Genomic DNA, 19437 nt, shown 5'->3' on the forward strand with positions numbered 1-19437 from the left:
GCTCAGTTCACTGGCCCTTTTTATGCAGTGATGGTTCCCAAGGAAAAAGTACACGTCGCTGCCCCCGTGTTTATGGCCGGACCAGCATTCTCAGGGAAGGCAACTGCAGCCCGAGACACAGCCCTTCCCTGCTCTGCTCTCGGCAGTCTGCCTGCTGCCTCCTTCCCTCTTGTCCCTCCGAGACTCAGGCCCAAGGCCGCCTCTCCTGGGGCTTGAACAAAGCCATGCAGGTGAGGACCTCTGAGCCCGGCACCAACGGGGCAGCCGATGAGAAACAGAAACGGTGAGCTTTATCTATTCCAAGTCATTCTTTCCTTTTGCCTTCCCTCTAAGATAAATTCTAAAAAACAAACTGAAAGAGCAAATGTAAACCACATTTAACAGCCTTCCCACTGGGACAAGGCAGATGGAAAAGAGGTCTGCATTCAGAACGCAGTCAGCTACAGAATGCAAGGCCGTGTGTCCCCACACAGCAGTTAAGACATTTTGAAACTTAGGGCTTGGTCACTGGCCCTCTCCAAATACAACTCCAGCATCAGTCTATAGTTTTGCTTGCTATTAACTTCCACTCCTTGCTGCCATTAATTAAAATGGGATTTTACCAAAGAGTTTAGGTCACTCATTCATGCTTTCACCCAAAGGAACTGTCGCAGAGCCCTCTGTGTTCCATGCGCTGTCAGGTGTGAGGATGCATTTAGGAAGAATCTGGCATGGTGTCCGGGGTCACGCTCCCCGGCCGGGCCACCATGCCAACCTTTCCTGTCATCATTGCCCGCCCTGGCCCTGACCAACCACAAACACACATCCGACTCCATCAAGTTATTCGCAAGTTCCTCTCCCGCCCAGTCCATGCCTCTGCTCAGGCCCTCGGGTCTCCTGGTGAGGCATGGTCCACAACCATCAGAGCCCTCTCACCCTGGGCCCAGCAACCCACAGCCTCCGGGTGACCTTCTCATGTTCCCCCAAGAATGCACCCTTGTCTCTCTCTTACTTCCATGCCGGAGGCACCTTCCCAGATGGCCCTTTCGCACTCTCACTTTATTAGCTACCTCGATTGCGTCTGTAAGATCTATACCCATATCTACATGTCTCCCCCCGAGTCTGTGAGGCTGGGGCCCCCAGGGCGGGAATCGAGCCTCCCACTCTCACGTCTCCTTGGGCAAGTGCAGTGACCACGGGCTCATTAGCCGGCAGAAAGCACGTCTGCTCCACTTACATTTCCAGTCTCTTCAATTCTTCCAAGACAAAGGCCGTCGGAATGAGGGTGGGAATGAAGAATTAAGTGGTGTTTAAATCACACCCCAGTTGTCAATCTGTTCCCTTCAAGTATCTGGACCTATTAACACTTTAAACATCGCGATGTGTGCTTGTGTAATTAAGAAGTAGCACTCAATGTCTGGTTAATCTCACTCCTAATTATCTCTCCCATGTCTCCAGAGAAAAGGAATTATTTAATTTCTTCCACTGGAACTTGAGACATTGGTTCCCTGGGGTAGTACTTTTGATTTAATTATTAAATTCTCTCTAACCTTGTATTAGACTTTTGCTTTGTGGACTCCTCACATTCAAAGCTTACTTGCACGATCGTAAGTCAAATAGCAACTTCACTTATTAAACTCTGGTGTCTGGGGTTAGACTGAAATGATTACTCAGTTGCGGGAGGCAGCGTTTGCAAATGGCTTCTACTATCAGCCCTGGCAGCGCTGATGAAGGCGTCTCCACTCCCCCGTACAGACAGTGCCTGAGTCTGGGGGGCTGGGCTGGGCTGAGGAGCCACTGAGGGCAATTTTTTAATGAAGTTTAGGGAATCGAAGCAGTTGATCCCCTAACAGCAGAAACCTAAAATGAAAGACAATATCACTCTTGTGAACCCCAGAGACTGTGCTTCCTGGTGTGAACGGGCCATGCAGTGCCCTCAGGCTGGGCCCCTAAAACTGGTCTGCTAAAAACTCAGCAGCAGCTAAGGACAGGTGGCCCCGGAACTGGGCAGAGCCTGCCCTGCGCCCTCAGGCTTCATCTCGGACTCTCCCAGGGACACCTGAAGAAAAGCCAGGCTCCAGGGCTAGTCTAGCCTCCCATCCCCACCCAGCCACCCTCTAGCTTAGAATAGCACCAGCATGTCCTGAGAGGGCCCAGGCCAGATGGATGTCTGAGGAGGACACGTGTGGGCATTTCAGGGACATCAGGCAGGGTGGAAAGGCAGAGAGGCTGCGAGACCCCAATGCTTGAGGAGCAGAGGCGGCAAAGGGAGGTCAAGGGCTGATGGAAGAGCAGAGACAAAACAGAAGCGGCAGTGCCTGGGCACGGGGACACTGGGCAGAGGTGGTGAAGGGCAGTGGAGGGCAACAGGGACTCTGATGGCCCAGTAATGGGAAGACAGCCAGCTTAGTTTAAAAACTGCACACCTGCAGAGGCACAGCAAGTGACCTGCCAATGCTGAGGGTGGGGACACACGCAGGGCCGACGCTCCCTGGTGTCTGCAGGCACAGTGTACAACGAATGGCTTCCAAAACGATCACTAATTTCAAAAGAAATGGCCACGACCAGTGAGACATTATTTTGTACTTATTGGAGAGGTCTGGGCCCTTTACGTATCAAATCTTCACCTCATTTCAAGAGTGACCTTGGAATGTACCTGAAAGAGAACAGCTTGTCTCAGTCTCTGGGGACGTTTTCTGCTCTCGGGTTTTAGGACAGAAATACTTATGTTAAGTTGTTGGACCCCACTTCCTCAAAAGCAAGGACTTGTAGCTACTTCTCTGGGCCTAAGGCCACCAAGAACCAAGAACACTTGGAAATCTCTGCACTAGTCTACCTATGAGACCTTCTATTTAAAACCCCGGGACACCTCCAAAATAAACCAGTCACCCCTGAGAAGAAAGAGTCTGACCAGCTGCGTCTCCCGTTGGAAAGTACCCAAACCTCTGCTCCATGGCCTTCATTCCCACCCGACTGCCTTGTCCCCCAGCTCGGGCTTGCTGTGCCTCAGCGTTGGGCAGTGCACTCAGGACCGACCTCCCACTATTCATGGGGCTAGTGGGTTCCCTGCATCTCACCACTCACGACGACCGAGCAACAAGCAGTTAGCTCGGATGGCTGTCACTGCAGCGGAGGGTGCAGGGCTCCTGGGCTGCTGCGGGCGGGTGGGTGCGCCCCATCCCGCCCAGAACACTGTGCTCCTCTGGGCCACGTGCACATGGACCTCCGGGACCCTGGGAAGGGCTGCTGCATCCCCGCCCTCCAGTGCTGCTCTTCCACTGAGGACACCTGACCTTCTCTAGACGGCCACCAGGAGGGCCTGGAGGAGCCCGAACCAGAACCCAAGCCACGCTAGCTCCTCCTGCTGCCCCAAACACCGGTGTTTCCCAAGGCTCCATCCTTGGCGCCTGCCCACTGGAGGTCTCACCCACCCCCGTGGCTTCACCTGTCTGGCTCAGAAATCAGGTCTCAGCAGCCACAGCAGCACGGCATCCCTCTGTGTCCAGGTACCTGGCCATGCAGCATGGCTTACCGCCCGCCGCTCTCGATCCTGAGCCTCCCCTGCGAGCAGCCCCATCCCTTGCGGCCTCTCTGCCAGCTGCGGGCACCGCCCTGCATATACTTACTGAGTTAGATCCCTGGCTATCACCCCAAATCTCTCTCCCTTGCCCACATCCAGTCAATTCTAAAGCCTTTTCAGTTGACCCCTCATTGTCTCTCCATTTCCACTTCCAAGCTTAGTTCTCAATCATTCCCAGCCTGAACGACGACAGGAAACGCCCTCCTCGCCCTCGAGTCTGGTCCCTCCAAAGCCATGTCCCAAGCAGCACACAGAAGGATCTAGCAAAAGGCTTTAAACGCTTCGCGGGCTTTCCACGGCCTAAAGCAGAGACTCCTCAGACTTCCTAAGGATACAGTCACCTAGACGGCGTGTTTCGAACCAGCCAGGATCCTGCGGGCAGAGGCCTGGGAATCTTCATGTTAACAGCGGCCCTGGTGACGATTATCATTAGACAAAGTCGAAAATGTTGGCCTACAAAATCAATTGTAGATTCCTTAGCATTTGGCGAAAGCCCTTCGCCGTCAGTCCTGCCTCCTTCCCTAGTTAGCCACAGCTGCCCCTGCCTCCCATCTCAGGCTACAGGGGTCCTGACCCACTGGTGTGGGGCCCCCCATACCGAGATGCCTCTCCTTCCCACTCCCTGCCCCCCCTGAACCCCAGTGTCAGCGTAAGCACTGTCTGCTCCCTCATGCTGGGGCCTCCTGTGTGACCCCACAATCCCCATTCTCTCCCTTACCATCGCACATACACTGTGACCTCATATCTGTTTGTGCATCTGCCACCCCGATGGGTCAGGCATGTGTCCCCAAGTTTCTAGCACATGAGGGCCCGGTGCAGGGCAGGCGCGATCAAGTGCCCCCCGAGCAGAGCGGTGAATGAATCGCCGGCACTGCTGAGCTCCGCAGCCACAGTGATTTCCAGGCAGTTGCCGCCCCGCGCCCGCGCCCGCGCCCGCGCCCGCACAGCTTCCTCGGCGAGCCGGTCATGCCTCCGAAGGCTGCCACTCGTTTCCTCCTCATTTTTGCCACCCTCCTGCAGTCTGAATCTATCTTTCTGGAAATGAGGCTCCCAAAGCAGACTGTGTCATCTGCATCACAGTCTCCCCAGCACAGTGCACATGACACCCCGCCTGCCTTCTCAGGGACACCAGGACAGTCTGCACATGGACGGAAATGACACGGACTGTCGGTGCTGCCATATCGGTTGCAGGCGCACATCTGATTCGCCGCCATCATCGCCGTAGTCCCTGCCCAGGGACAGCCTCTTAGCCTCCTGTTGACTCCTCAGCAGTGCTTGCGATCGTTTTCCCCGAACGTATCACTTTGCCATTTTCCAAACTGAATCTCATTCTGTTATTTCCTGCCCGTATTTCTTACCTCTCTGGATTCATTTTTATTATGTTTTACTCCTCGCTGACATTAAGAACATTTGCCAATTTTGTATTTTCTGTAAAGTTCATTAGGGTACAGTGTGCTCCTTTTTCAATGTCATTGATAAAACAATTAAATGAAATCAAACCCAGCGCTGACCCTCCCGGTTCCACTGGCAGCCTCTCCAGAGGGTTGCACACCATGTGTCACCAGGACGGTGGTTTCGATCCATTTTCCCTGCAGCCCGGGCTTCTCACTCAGCGACATGGAACACGGCACAGCAAATGAGGGAAGTGTGTAATGTTCTCCACCTTTCCTTCTATTTTGTGTAATAAAAATGACATTGACAAGTTCATCTAGCATGACAGCTTCTCTATAACAAGCCAAGCATGACGCCATTGTCATCTAGATGGTCATGTTTGCATTCATTATTTATCATTTCATTTTGTGCCAACCAGCACCGATAACCCTACAGCCAAGAGCCCTCCCTCCACAATCTCACATTTACATACTTTGCAAATAAACCCCAATTGAATATTTCCCTATTTTCCATTATATTTTAATAATTTTCAGGTAAAACATAAAATGGCAACTTAATCTTAACCCCAAATTGATACAGCCTGCATGTCTCAGTCAGGCACTTTCAGGGTTGTCTCCAGGAATAAGCTGTGACAAGTTCATTCATTTGTGTTAATTTTCCCTCATAGTTTGCTATTTTATTTTTTGTGACCACACACACAGGCTTAAGACAAACCTCATTTTGGGGAAAACACGAACATATAGAGAGCAAAGTGACGCAAATAATACTGCTGAGGCTGGGGGGCCAGTGTTCGTTTGGTCTTAGGTTTTTGTTTTGGTTCTTTATTTCATGTGATGTTGGTAAAGCACTTTACAGGCACAGAACTACTGAGCTGGACTTTGTCAGGAGGCACCATGCTGGGTACACAACACGGATGCAACAGGCTGCAGTTTATGGCCAATTCCCTGCACACTCTTTGGAACTCATCCCTTTCTCCCCCACTCCAAAGAGCAGAGCAAAGTATGAGTGACCTGCACTGGTGTTACAGTAACAGACTTGACCCCACAGTAATATATACAAACAATTAAAGATGCTAGGCTGTCATCAGTGCTCATGATAACCGAGTTGTGAAACCATAGTAATAGTCACGACTTTAATTTCTTCAACAGTCTGATAAGTGAGCCTTCCCAGTAATGAGCTGTGCAGAAGTGGGCTCACTGCCATTCATCCTGACCCTCCTCAGAGAAGAACCTGTGACCTTTCCTAAATGGTCATTCTCAGGGTAAACAGGACTCCAGCTAAGGAAAAGTGAGACATCCTGGAAAATGCAAAAAGTGCCAAATGGCTTGAGGCATGCAAGTTTCTTGATTTTAAAAAAAAGGAAAGTAGGTTTTAAACTATAGGCTATAGGACTTTTCATCTATCTATGACAAGTTTCTAGAATAAATTCTCTTTAGAGCAATTTTGGGTTCTGTGCAAAACTGAGGGGAAAGTACAGAGATTTCCCATATACTCCACACATGCACAGCCTTCTCCATTACCAGCATCCCACACCAAGGGGTACACTTGTAATCAGTGAACCTATGCTGACACATCCATATCACCCAGAGCCCAGAATTTACACTGGGGGTCACTCTTGGTGGTGTACATCCTATGGGTTTAGACAGATGAATGACATGTACCCAACATTACAGTAACATACAACATGTTTCCACTGCTGTAAAAGCCATCTGTGATCCCACTATTCATCCCTCCCTCCTACATTACCCTGGCAGCCAATCATCTTTTTACTGTCCCAAAGCTTTGCCTTTGCCTTTTCTAGAATGCCAGAGTTGTTATCACATGGTATGCAGCCTTTCCAGGTTGGCTTCTTTCACTTAGTGATATGCATTTCAGTTTCCTCCATATATTTTCATGGCTCAATAGCTCATTTCGTTAGAAAAGAATTTTTTAAATACGTTTTTTGTTATTTTTGGAGAGAAAAGGTAGAAGGAGGGAGGGAGGGAGGGAGAGAGAGAGAAGTGAGAGGGACAGGGAGAGAGAGAAGAAGGGAGAGAGAGGGGGCAGAAGGGAGGGAGCAGGACAGAGGGAGGGGGAAAGACAAAGAGAGAGGGAGGGAGAGAAACATTAATGGGAGACAGAAACATTGATTGGCTGCCTCCCACAAACACCCCAAACAGGGATCAAGCCTGCAACCTGGGTATGTACCCTGTCCAGGAATCGAGCCAGAAACTTTTCGGTACGTGGGACAATGTACAACTAACTGAGCCACACCAGCCAAGCCAAGAAGAGATTTTTAAATAAGAGTTTCAAGAAATTTTAAAAGATGAGTATTCCCAGATGGTGGAAAATTGAGTGGAAGCTGCACTAACACTCCCAGGACCAAACTGGAATTACAACTAAAATATAGAAAAACCATCCTGAATGATCAACTGCAACTGAAGACGAGCTGGAGAGCACCTTCATAACCAAGGAGGAAAAGAGGAGACCACATAGAGACTGGTAGGAACTGCGGAGGTGTGAGAGGGCTGGCTGGGCTCCCACAGGCAGCTGTTGAAGGTCCAGAGGGATACCTCAGCTGTGGGGGTTCCCACTGAGGACTCTGGGGTCTAAACCCCAGGCTGGGCTTTCCAGTCCAGAGAACCAGAACTGAAAAAGGTGCCCAAATAACATCTTGCTATGAAAAGCAGCAGGGTTTCTGTCAGCCAGGCAGAGACAGCTGGAAATGCAGGCACCCTCTTAAAGAGCCAACATACAAAGTTTCATGTAGAGCCACTCACCTTGGGATCCAGCAGAGGGAGGGTAGAGTGGACTAGAGCTGTGTGAGGAGGATCCAGGGGTGCTGGCAGGGGAACCTCAGGGCAGCCATCTGGATCCTTGTGCTGAGCCATTCCCCCATATGGCAGAGGACATCTTTCTCAGGCAGACATTTACCTTCCAAGCAGCTTTTGCCTGGGGGATAAACAACTGCCCCACCCTGCTGCAAAACCGCTTGCCCCACTCTGAGGAGTTTCTACAGCCTAAGGCTCATTAAGAGACTGAATAAGCCTCTGGGTGCTTTGAGTCTTTGCCTGCTTTGCTTCTGGACTAAGGGCTTGGAAAAGCAGACCTTGATGAACATCTTGGTCCTGTCCAAACACACCCATCCCCAGCAGAGGAAACCACAAGAAAACTTCAATCAGGGTACTCAAGGCCAGTCACAAGCAACGTCAAACATTGGCATACACCAAACACCATCCTAAAAACTGGGAGTCCTAGCAGATCTGCCTAATACATAGAAACAAATACAAACAGGCAGCCAAAAGGAGGAGACAAAGAAGCAAGACCCAAATGAAAGAGCAAGAGAATTCTCCAGAAGAAGAGCTAAATTAAGTGGATATAAGCAATCTATCAAATGTAGAGTTCAGGGAATACTGATCATAAGGATGCTCAACAGCATGAGAAAAGATATGGAAACTATGAAGAAAATTAAGAATGATATAGTAGAATTAAATTTTAAAAAGCATTGGAAGGAATGAACAGCAGGTTAGAGGAAGTAGAGGATTGGATCAGTGAATTAGAAGACAGGATAGAAAAAAATCACTCAATCATTAAACCAAAAAGAAAAAACAATTCAAACACAGGACAGTTTAAGGAAACTGTGGGACACCATCAAATGTAACAATATTCTCACCATAGGAGTGCCAGAAGATGTAGAAAGTAAGCAAGGGTTCAAGGGTTAGAGAACCTGTTTGAAGAAATAATGGCAGAAAACTTCCCTAACCTGGTGCAGGAAAAAGCCAAACAAATTCAGGAGGCACAGAGTCTCCCAAGCAAGGAGAACTCAAAGAGGCCTACACCCAGACACATCATAATTAAAATGCTAAAAATTCAAGACAAAGAGAGAATCTTAAAGGCAGCAAGAGAAAAGCAAGCTGTTACCTACAAAGGAGCTCCCATAAGGCTGTCAGCTGACTTTTCATCAGAAACTCTACAGGCCAGAAGGGAATGGCATGAAGTATTCTAGGTAATGAAAAACAAGGATATGAAACCAAGACTACTCTATCCAGCAAGGCTATCATTCAAAATAGATGGTGAAATAAAGAGCTTCCCAGACCAAAAAAAAGGCTAAAGGAGTTTATCACCACCAAAACATCATTGCAGGAAATGTTAAAGGGACTGCTGTAATAAGAAGTTGAAATTGAATGAGAAACATAAGTATAAAGAAATAAAATGGCACCCAGCTGGGCGTGGCTCAGCGGTTGAGCATGGACCTATGATCTAGGAGATTGCGGTTCAATTCCCAGTTGGGGCACATGCCTGGGTTGCTGGCTTGATCCCCAGTTGGGGGTGTGCAGGAGGCAGCCGATCAATGACGACTCTCTCATCATTTCTCTCTCCCTCTCCTTTCCTCTCTCTGAAATCAATAAAGATATGTTTTTAAAAAAAGAAATAAAATGGCAATAGGTAAGTACCTATCAATAATAACCTTAAACATAAATGGATTAAACGTTCCAATCAAAGGACACAGAGTAGCTGAATGGATAAGAAAACAAGACCCAGATAGATGCTGTCTACAAGAGACCCACCTCAGAACAAAAGACTCACACAGACTGGAAAAAAAAACAAAAACAAAAACTTCTAGAGGACTTGAAAGGGGAGATCGACCGCACTTGGGACATTCTCAAAGTTAGACCACATTTTAGGACACAAAACAAGTCTCTACAACTTCAGAATATGGAAATCATATCAAGTTTCTTCTCGAACATTTACACCATGGAATACTATGCAGCTGTAAAAACAAAGGATCCCTTACCCTTTGAGACAACATGGTGGGACCTGGAGAGTATTATGCTAAGTGAATTAAGCCAGTCAGGGAAAAACAAGTGTCACATGATTTTACTCATATGTGGAATCTAATGAGCAAACTAAACCAATGAACAAAATAGATCCAGAGAAATAGAAGCATGGAAAAGGCTGATGAATCTCAGAGGGAAGGCAGGGGTGGGTGGGTGAATTGGTGGGGAGAGACTAACCTAAGAACTTATATGCATATATGCATAACCCATGGACACAAACAATAGTGTGGTGAAGGCCTGGGGGGATGGGTACAGGGTGGAGGGGATCAATGGGAGAAAAAAAGGGACATCTGTAATATTTTCAACAATAAAGATAATTTTTTTTTAAAAAAAAGAAATTTAAAAAGGAAAAGGTACTACTAAGAGACATTATCAGGCCAATCCCAATTGCTTTTCTGATACATTTAGTAATAGGGATCATGAAAAGTCACAGACAACTCAAAGCTGGCTTTTTAGTAAAGTAACCAACAGTCTCTAATTGTAGCCATGTGGGCTAGAAGGGAAAATATGGTCAAGATAAAGGCTCAAGGGCTTAAATTAAAATTCCTAGCCTGGGAGTGGTATGGATGCGGGGTGGAGGGGATCAATGGGGGGAAAAGGGAGACATCCGTAATACTTTCAACAATAAAGATAAATTTTTAAAAATAAATAAATAAAATTCCTAGTACTTCAACATGAAGAGTGTAAGTAGATGACTCACTGCCTCTCAACTATTGGCCAATGGCACAAGGGTAGAAAAAGTAATGATACATATATTTGCAGATATTATTGAGAAGCAGCTGAAAAAGACTCTATCCAAACAGTAAGATTACTCATTATATTGTCAAATAAAAGTCAACAACTTCTCTATAACCAGGAATAACCAATTTAAAACATGTGTGTGTGCGCACATGTGTGTGTAAGGAGAAGGGATAGATCCTAATTATAAGTATAAAATACCTAGAAATCTTTAAAGATATTTAAAAAGAAAACCCACTCAGAATGCATTAAGAATACAACAGGTCCCTCAATAGAAACATTTAAAATCATAAAGATGTATAAGATGTATATACCTGCCCAAGGTAATTATAAAGTCAATGAAATCCCAATAAAATCAAACCCTAGCATAATTTTTACAAAACTAGGTAAGATCACCTGAAGGAAAAATTAAATGTATAAGAATAGGCAAGCCATTTATTTAAAAAATAATAAAGGAGACTTGCCCAATTCTATAAAAATTTTAAAATGCTGCACTGGTGAGATAGAGTTTACACTGAAATGTAGGCATTTAGCTTCTAAAAAATGTGGCATTTCAAGACCAGAAAATTTTATCTAAGCAATAGGTAATGTAGGGACAACAGAATAGCCATTTGGAAACAAATTAGCTACTCCATACTTATATAAAAATGGATTACAAATAGATAAAGTAAATTAGCTACTCCATACCTTATATAAAAATGGATTACAAATAGATAAAGGGGTAAACTGCCTTCTTCAAAAACTTTAAATAAAAATATGGAAAATGCTTTTATAAGCTTAGGGTGAGAAACACCTTCCTAGATAAGATTTAAAACCAAGGTACCATGTGCAATTTGTTGAAAATAAATTACATCTAAAAAACAAAAACAAAAACAAACCTGGAAAAAAGGAATACCATAAAGAAAAACATGGCCAATTTGACTGTATAAATATCCTGAAAGTATAAAATGTCTATATGGCAAAAAAAAATAAAGTATAAACACAAGTAACAAATAGGAAGAAAATTTTGCACCATATGTAACAGCTAATAAATTAATGATCAGAAAAAATATATATATAAAAAGACAGCAGCCAATTGAAATATAGGCCATGGATACAGACAGGCAACTGACAGAAGAACATTTTTAAGCAGTCAATAAACATATGAAGAGATGTACAACCTCACTACTAATTCAATACAATAATTTAAATTAAACTCTATTGTATTGAAATTAAAACAACAGTAAAATATTATTTTCTCATCACTGAGATAAATAATGGAAAAGATTAATAATATCCATTGTTAATGAAGCTTCAGGGAAATAGATACTATCACGCAATGATGGTCAGAGTATACATTAGTCAAGTCTTTCAGGACAGCATCCTGGCATTGTTTATTAAAATTTAAATATGCGTAGCCTTAGGCCAAGCAATTCTCTTTCCAGAAATCTAGCCAACAGAAACACAGGGAAATGTATACAAGATGTTCACTGAAGCACTGCTTGTGTTAATGAAACACTGGAAGTTCCCTAAGTTTTCACCCCTGGGGAATGATGGATGTAGTTTGGTGTTGTCTTGCTATGTAACATCAATTACAAAAAGTACATACGATACCATCAACAGCACTTGTAAAGCATTAAGTGCAGTGTTGTTAAATGTGTGTGGGTGGGTGTGCATGAGTGCCAAGGGGAGAGGGCCCTGAAGGATCCAGCCGGAGCGCTGACGCCGGCTACCTCTGGCGATGGCAGTGCAAGTGGATATTAGGGTGCAAGCAGGGAGAAGGCAGACTCTGATATTTCCGTTTTGACACTGTTTGACTCCTTTACATACAGTATTTTTTTACACCATCCCTCTGCCACAGCAGCTTACAAAAACATCGGTGTGACTACATTATGTTGAACATGTTAAACAGCCTAAAAACAGAAGCTACACGATGCCATAGGCAGAGCAGGCCTCCATGGGCTGGCACCCACCAGGAGGCGTCACGGAGGAGGAAGGACGGGATCGACCAGGAACCTTAAATGAGATGTGCAGCTGGAACAGGCCACGGGAGCGGGAAGGTCTCCCAGGGAGAGCGGCGCTATCCACCCGGCCAGGCGCACTTCACTCATTCCTAAGGTACTTACTGACAGTCAGCTGTGTACCGGATCTTGTCCCCAGTACTCACAGTCACCATCATCATCATCACCCCCAGAAAGCATATATTATGCAGACTGAGCCACGGGAAAAAGGCATATTCAATGCTGGTGGGAATGTAGATGCCAATTGAATGCTTTAAATTGTATCAGTCTTTAAACTGAGTATGCCACTGGCCTCGGCAATCTTATTTCCTGGACTTCACTCTAAGGACAGGGACATTAGTGAAGATTTACTGACAAGGAATTAGAGCAATTTAAGTGACAGTAACTAGGAAGCTAAATTGTGGGACATCCACATCATAAAATATTACTCCACCATTAACATCAAGTTGTGGGAGCATCTTTCACAACATAGGAGAGTGTGCACACTATTTAGTAATGTGAGAGAAGCCAGTCCCGAAGTGGTATTTATGGTATGAGTGGAATTAGGCTGTTAATTTTTATTTGCATAAAAATGTCTGGAAGGATTCACAATGAAATGTTAAGTTATGCCTAGGCAGAGAGATTGCAAGTCATTTCTGTATTTTTCCATGTTTTCTCTAATTGAGCTATATTATTTTTGCAGTAGAAAACAACCAATATGTGGAAGTCAGGGTAAGCAATAAGAGCCAACACTCTTCTGACACTTGCTCTGTGCCAAGAACCATCCCTCAAACGCATTAGCCTGAGTCAACCTCCACTCGCAGCGGGAGACGAGAAGAGCCCCAAGCCCCTGCATCAGCCTTTCTGGAAGTTCACGGGGACACACGAACAATCTGACCTCACATTAAGAACACCGCAAGGAGAACAGAACAGTCCATGCGCAAGGGCTGGGGGCGGGGCAGCATTAGAAAGGGTTCCCAAGAAAACTCCCCCTCTCCGCGAAGGGCCTGAGAAGCCCGTGGGAGGGAGGCGAGTGAGCATTTAGGAAAGAGGGCTACGGGGCCCAGGGGCAAAGGCGCTCAGTCCAGAAACACTCTGAGAGTTTCTGCTTACAATTCCAACCCAAATGTATCTGCCCACAGAACTTTACATGGTGTTGTTTGTCTCGCTCTTGTTTTCCATATAACAACTACTGAAGTGCAGATTTAGGAAAACAAGGCCCCTGGAGATGCGGGAGGCAAGGGGCCTGGGGAAAGCTGCCCTGGGAGGCTGGGGCACAGGCCTGTCCCCAGCCCCGCTCAGGGAGGACAGGCGCCAAGGCCTCACACACTCCCCGCAGCCTGGGCAGACCGCTCCCGCCTAAACAAGCCGCTCTGCTTTCAGGCCATTCACTTGGGGTTACTCTCCTTAATCCCTTAGGGTACACTTCCAGGAGCCTAAGTGGACCATTCTAGAAGTGCGGCAGTTGCTTCCTAAGGTTTTTAACTTTCTCATCAGAAACCCAAGGCCCAGCCCAGAGGCCGAGGCACTGTGAGGAACTGGGAGCTCTGAGGCGGAGCAGGGGCATGGGAGGGGGGAAGAGTGAGGATGAGGGGGCTTGAAAGGGGGGGAAAGGCCAGGAAAGTGGAGAGGGGAGAAGAAAGAGGGGAAGGGACCGCAGTGGAGGGGAGGAGGGGGAGGGCAGGTTTCAATGCCAGGGGCCCTTGGGAACTAGCCGGGTGGGGCAGGGTCACGCTGTTCTGAGAGAGCCGACGCCCCGAAAGCGGACGCACCTGGCTGCACTAGAGGACGCTCTTGCCGGAATGCAGGGAAGCTGTGTGCCTGCTCCACCTGGCACAGTCCGCACTGCCCGCAGGCAGTGTCCAGCTCCAGAATCCACTGTGACATCAAAATGAAAACATACAACCGAGTTTCCGAGCCAGGTGATAGACCGGATTCCCACCTCAGCCCTTGGTCATCTCAGGTATTTTTCTGCTTTCTGTGCATTTATATAAATGTAAAAATATATACTTATACTAAATGTATAAATAAATGTATATTAAAATATACACTTATTCTCTTGAATAAATTTGCTTAAAACGAAAAGGTACACAACATTTAAAATAGTATATCATTCTGTGCTTAAGAATCACAATAAGCAAAATCCAAGGACAAAGCTGGGCTACTCAAAGGCTACCCACAGAATTAACTCACACAAACATACCCCTAGTCACAGCACCCTAAACACCCCTCATGACTGCACTTATCCCCTGGAAAAGCCTTATCAAAACTGCATCACTAATGCCTTTAATCCTGTATTACATGTGTATAACAAAGTTAGATTTTTTTCACATTTGGGACTATCAGCTTTACTCTATGACCCCCTTGCTCTTGTGCCAGACCAAACTCAAAGCAATCTAAGGTGGAATTTTAGCTAATAACAGCAAGTCTTATTAAAACTGTGAGAGGTGTCTTGTTGAATAAAACATTTGTGATAAAAAATGATAGCCCTCAAACATGGCACTTGGTAGCTAAGATGTTCCAGACTATGGCCCATGCCTCCCTCCCGTCTCCAGGAAGGGAGGGGCTCCCTCTGGTCCTTTGCCCACTCTCGGTGAATTTCTCAGTGAGCTGTTACAGCCTGAGTCTTGGATCTGTTCCTTCGGGCAACAGATCAGAGCCACCAGTCTTCCCTGCTCCAAGGCCCGAACTGACATCAGGACCTCCCAATGCGTGCCTCCTCCCGTGGATGCCTGGCAGCCATGGCCCAAGCAATCAAGGCTGCCAGACCTGAGCTCGAGGTGAAGCGTCCAATCAGTCCCATCTTTCAAATGTGAGGGAGGTTTTGCTCAGAGGGCGGGCTGGGCAGCATGGGGCCAGGCTCTGGCTCCTTCTGTTCTTGCTTCCACATCTACAATACACGTCAGCTCAGCATCCACAAAAAGATCTACCCTCACTCACCCCCACGACCTGGCTCACTTGGCAGTGGCCCTTAGAGGCTAAGAAGATGTGTTCCAGCCCATGCTGGAGGCCCCTGCCTGGCACTGCAGGGGGGACCCCTGACCTGCTCCCCATGCCTCTCCCGAGAGAGTGGCCTGCTTACCTCTCATTTCAGTCTCTGAGGAGCCATCGGACAAGGTCGTCCACTTCTTCTTGTGCTTGCTGATTTCCTGGACTTTGCAGACATAATGTCCTTGATCCGAGGGCTGGAGTGTCAAAACAGAGAGTGTGTAGAGCACCCCACGCCTCTTCTCCAGGAAGCGCAGCCTCTGCTTGTGGGGTTTCCTGCTGAAATTCCCATAGTAATGCACCACCCTGAGCTTGGTCATCTTAACAATCAAGGCCTCCTGGGAGTCGGGGTGTGCAAAAAACCAGCGCACAGTCAGCAAGCTGTTCTTCCACATTTTCTGGGAGACGCGGCAGAGGAGAGTGGCATTTTCCCCCTCCAGGTAGTCAGCCACAGGCCCCGGGGACACAGTCACATTGAGGGCCCCACAGACCTCTGCAGAGAGAAAAGGAAGGGAGACGCTGAGGAAGGCCAGGCACCTTGAAGGTGGACACACAGTGCCCTTGCTCCGGGAGCTGGCACGAGCCGCAGGGACAGTGAGGCTGCCCCAACCTCTCCACGCTCACTGTGCGCTCAGGATGGCCAGATGGAGGGCTTTTTTTGGGGGGAGCCTCTGTGGGACCCCATGTCCTCCCCTACAAGACAACCTCATCCATGTAGAATGCCACTGATCACCTGGCCCAGAGGTATTTTTAAATTTTTTTAAATTAGTTGCTGATGTCTAAAATGTAGAATATTTCAGATAAATATTTGGATTTTTGGAATCTCTTAAAAATTCCCAGCCCACCTCCTCAAGGCTGCTTGGATCAGTTTTGCCACCTGCCTGAGTGGGCAATGCTGAGGGCCAGGGGCTGCCTTTCTAAGCACTGTCCCTGTTCCAGCTACTTCAACTGTCACCAAGGCAGGTTACCAGCACCAGCAGGCGCGTGTTAAAGCAGCACCGGGAGCTAGAACCACAGGGCCTCTCAGTGTCCTGCTCTACCTCTCCTGGGACTCAAAGCTGAAGTGCAGGAATAAAGACCAACTGAGCCCAGGAACAGGAGGGGTAAGGGAAGCTCCCAATCCCCCAAAAGATGCTCCAGAATCCCAGGCCCCATCACTACTTCTTGTCTTTGGTTTCTTAGTAGACCCACCCGAAGCGCTGCCCTGGAGCTCACAGGGGGCCCCTGCCTCTGGCAGGGGGAACTCTGAAAAGATACAGGAGGCCCGGGACCTCCTCGGGGCAAGCAGGGCTATCTTCTCACCAGGAGCCACATCTTGACCTCTGCGCAGCCCAGCACACAACTCGGGGAAGTGCCGTTCCCTGCCCACCCCACTGCATGAAGTATGCCCAGGCCATCCCAAACCACAATGTTCCCAAATGTCATCTGGTCACCTGAGGGGCTTGGGCCCTGAGGTCAGAGTCACCAGAAGCTCTGAACTCTGGTCGGTGCTGCTGGTAGACAAGGAAGAAGGATGACAAAGACCCTGAGATCTGCCTCTCAGGCTGTGAGCGGGGGAAGTGCCACATAACAAACATCCTTCATTGTAAAAATCAGCCAGTAAGTTCATCCTCTTGTATGGTTTCCACTATTGATTTAACAAACTGAACACCCTGAGAGAGATGACTTGAAAGTCAATGTTCTTTAAGTTTCTCTCTCACCTCTGAGAAGCCAGGCCCAGCGGATACTGCAGGACCCTGAACTTAATCACACCAGGGAGCGCCTTTTCCACCTACAGTAACATTCACAGGTTCAGGGATTGGGACAGAAGCAACTTTGGGGTTACCATTCAGCTTACCACACTATGACAGTCTTTTGTCACCTTAAAAAAATAGATGGAGGTCAATTCAGAAGAAAAAGGTAGATGCTCGGCTTGACTCTAAGTAGCTTGTGGACCAGAACGCGGTCTGTGTCTACAGTGACAAAGGACAAAGCTGGCCCAGGGGGCTGCTCAGGGGAGGCAGGTCAACAGGAGGCTCCGGAAGGCACGCGCTCCCTGGAACAACCTAACAATCTCACTGTCCGCACAAGTCACTGACACAGGACAGAGGGAGGAACTGCCCCACTGTGGCCCCTGCATCTCACCCGCCTGGCCTACCCCTTGCCCGTATGCCCTGTTAAACCAGTCCGAGAGCGTGGCCCTGAGGCCCCCATGGTGGGGGTCCCCGAGGCTCCAGGCCCATGCTGCGGTGACCAGGGGCTCCCGGAAAGAGAGCGCAGCTGACTTCCAGAACTGAGTCCAGCCCCACCCGGCCCCAGGGGCTGGCTCCCCACTGGAGGGAAGGAGAGCTGGGAAGGCAGGAAATTGAAACAATATGGGTGGGATGAGAGCAGGGCTGGGCGCCCGACACCCCAGTCTCCTCCTATTAGCGCTGCATGAAGGACGGATTATTTACAGTGACTGAAACCAGGAGAATGTGCCAAGTGCTGGGTCCCCACAGGAGGCCAGACTCCATCCTGGAGGCAAACTAGTAACCCTTCCACTTCTGCAGCTCAGGCCAGGAGTCGCACTCCCACAAGAGGGAGCCGACTGAACCATCCCCCAAGACAAACCCTCCTTCCTCTCCACTGTGTGCCTCTCTGCCTTCCTTATCCCCACGTTCCCTCACAAACGGCTCCTGCATGATTTGCCCACTGAAGTGCAAAGATCCCTGTTGCGGGATGAATTGGGTTCCCTCCAAATTCGTATATTGAATCCCAACCCCCAGGACCTCAGAATGTGAGTGTACATGGGGATAGGACCTTTAAAGAGGCGATTGAGTTAAAATGAGGCCATTGGGGTGGACCCTAATCCAACACGATGGTGTCCTTACAAGAAGAGGACATTAGGACACAGGCACAGAGTGCAGACCAGGTGAAACAGAGAAAGCAGCCACCTACAAGCCAAGGGGAGAGGCTCCAAAGAAACCAACTCTGCCAGCACCTTGGTCTCAGACCTCTGGCCCCCAGGACAGCGAGAAACACATGTCTGTTGTTTAGCCACCATCCTATGGGACTTTGTCATGGCAGCCCCAGCAAACCAGCACAACCCTGTTCACAGCAGGCTCGTTTCAGCCCTACCTCTGCCACCCACCCAAACAGTCCCTCCTGCTTTCAACAGGCGGTTACGGGTGGCATGACTGAGACTGTGGTGCTCACGGGCCCCGTGGAGCCTGAAAGCTGTGCTGGAGGACACAGGCTCTCAGGCTGCGGGGGTCCCCGTGCCTGTGATGAACATTCCCAGAAAGCCAGGTGCCCCAGGATCACGACCTCCGCTAGGCACAGGAAACACCTAACTGACGCCCAGGAAACAGCCAAGGGCATGCGGCTGGGAAAGGAGGCACCGCAGGAGGGAGGGGAGAAAACGCAGGTGGAGGAGCAGGGCCTGGCCAGTGTTACATCCTAGGAGAGCTGCCCGCAGCTTCTGCACCGCAGTCAGGCCTCCCACGGCTCAGCAGAGAGCACAACCGCAGGGGTCCGGGCCCTGGGGAGCAAAGGCACCACCAAAGCACGGCGTCAGGCGGTGTCCCTGGGGTCTGGGCCTTTCTCTTCTGGGTCTCAGGCTGAAGAACAGAGCATGCACACCCCGCAGGGCATGGGCCGAGCCAGCTGCGGGTCACGGGAAGCAAGGGAAGGGAGCAGCCCCGGGCAGGGCAGTCTCCTTTTTTCTGGCTTCAGAGGGAGAATTGTCCAAGTCTGGCCCAGAGAACTAAATTTCTTGCTTTGTGACCCTGCATTGCAGGAAACTGCGGTGGCAGGAAGCTGCTCCCACACCCCCAAGCCCGGGAACCTCCTCATCCAGAGCTCCAGTTCCCCAGCCTGTGCCTCAGCTTACGCTCGTTCACTCACTCACGCAGCACACACTTGCTGAGCACCAGCCACGTGCTAGGCACTGTGAGGAGAAGACGGCCTCCCTAACCTCGTGGGGCCTTCAGGACAGTGGGGA

At 48.6% G+C, this 19437-nt stretch overlaps 1 protein-coding gene across 3 annotated transcripts in view; it reads right to left on the bottom strand.

The window, feature by feature from the left end:
* VSTM4 (V-set and transmembrane domain containing 4) overlaps positions 1-19437 on the bottom strand; it is an 86921-nt gene that overhangs the window by 62912 nt on the left and 4572 nt on the right. For all 3 annotated transcript variants that reach the window (XM_081158421.1, XM_081158422.1, XM_081158420.1), the window contains exon 2: positions 15568-15966. In XM_081158421.1, the coding sequence (XP_081014547.1) occupies positions 15568-15966 (399 nt within the window). The remainder of the gene's footprint in view (positions 1-15567; positions 15967-19437) is intronic.

Source organism: Miniopterus schreibersii (assembly GCF_964146895.1).
Source record: "Miniopterus schreibersii genome assembly, chromosome: 14".
NCBI classification, from domain to species: domain Eukaryota; kingdom Metazoa; phylum Chordata; class Mammalia; order Chiroptera; family Miniopteridae; genus Miniopterus; species Miniopterus schreibersii.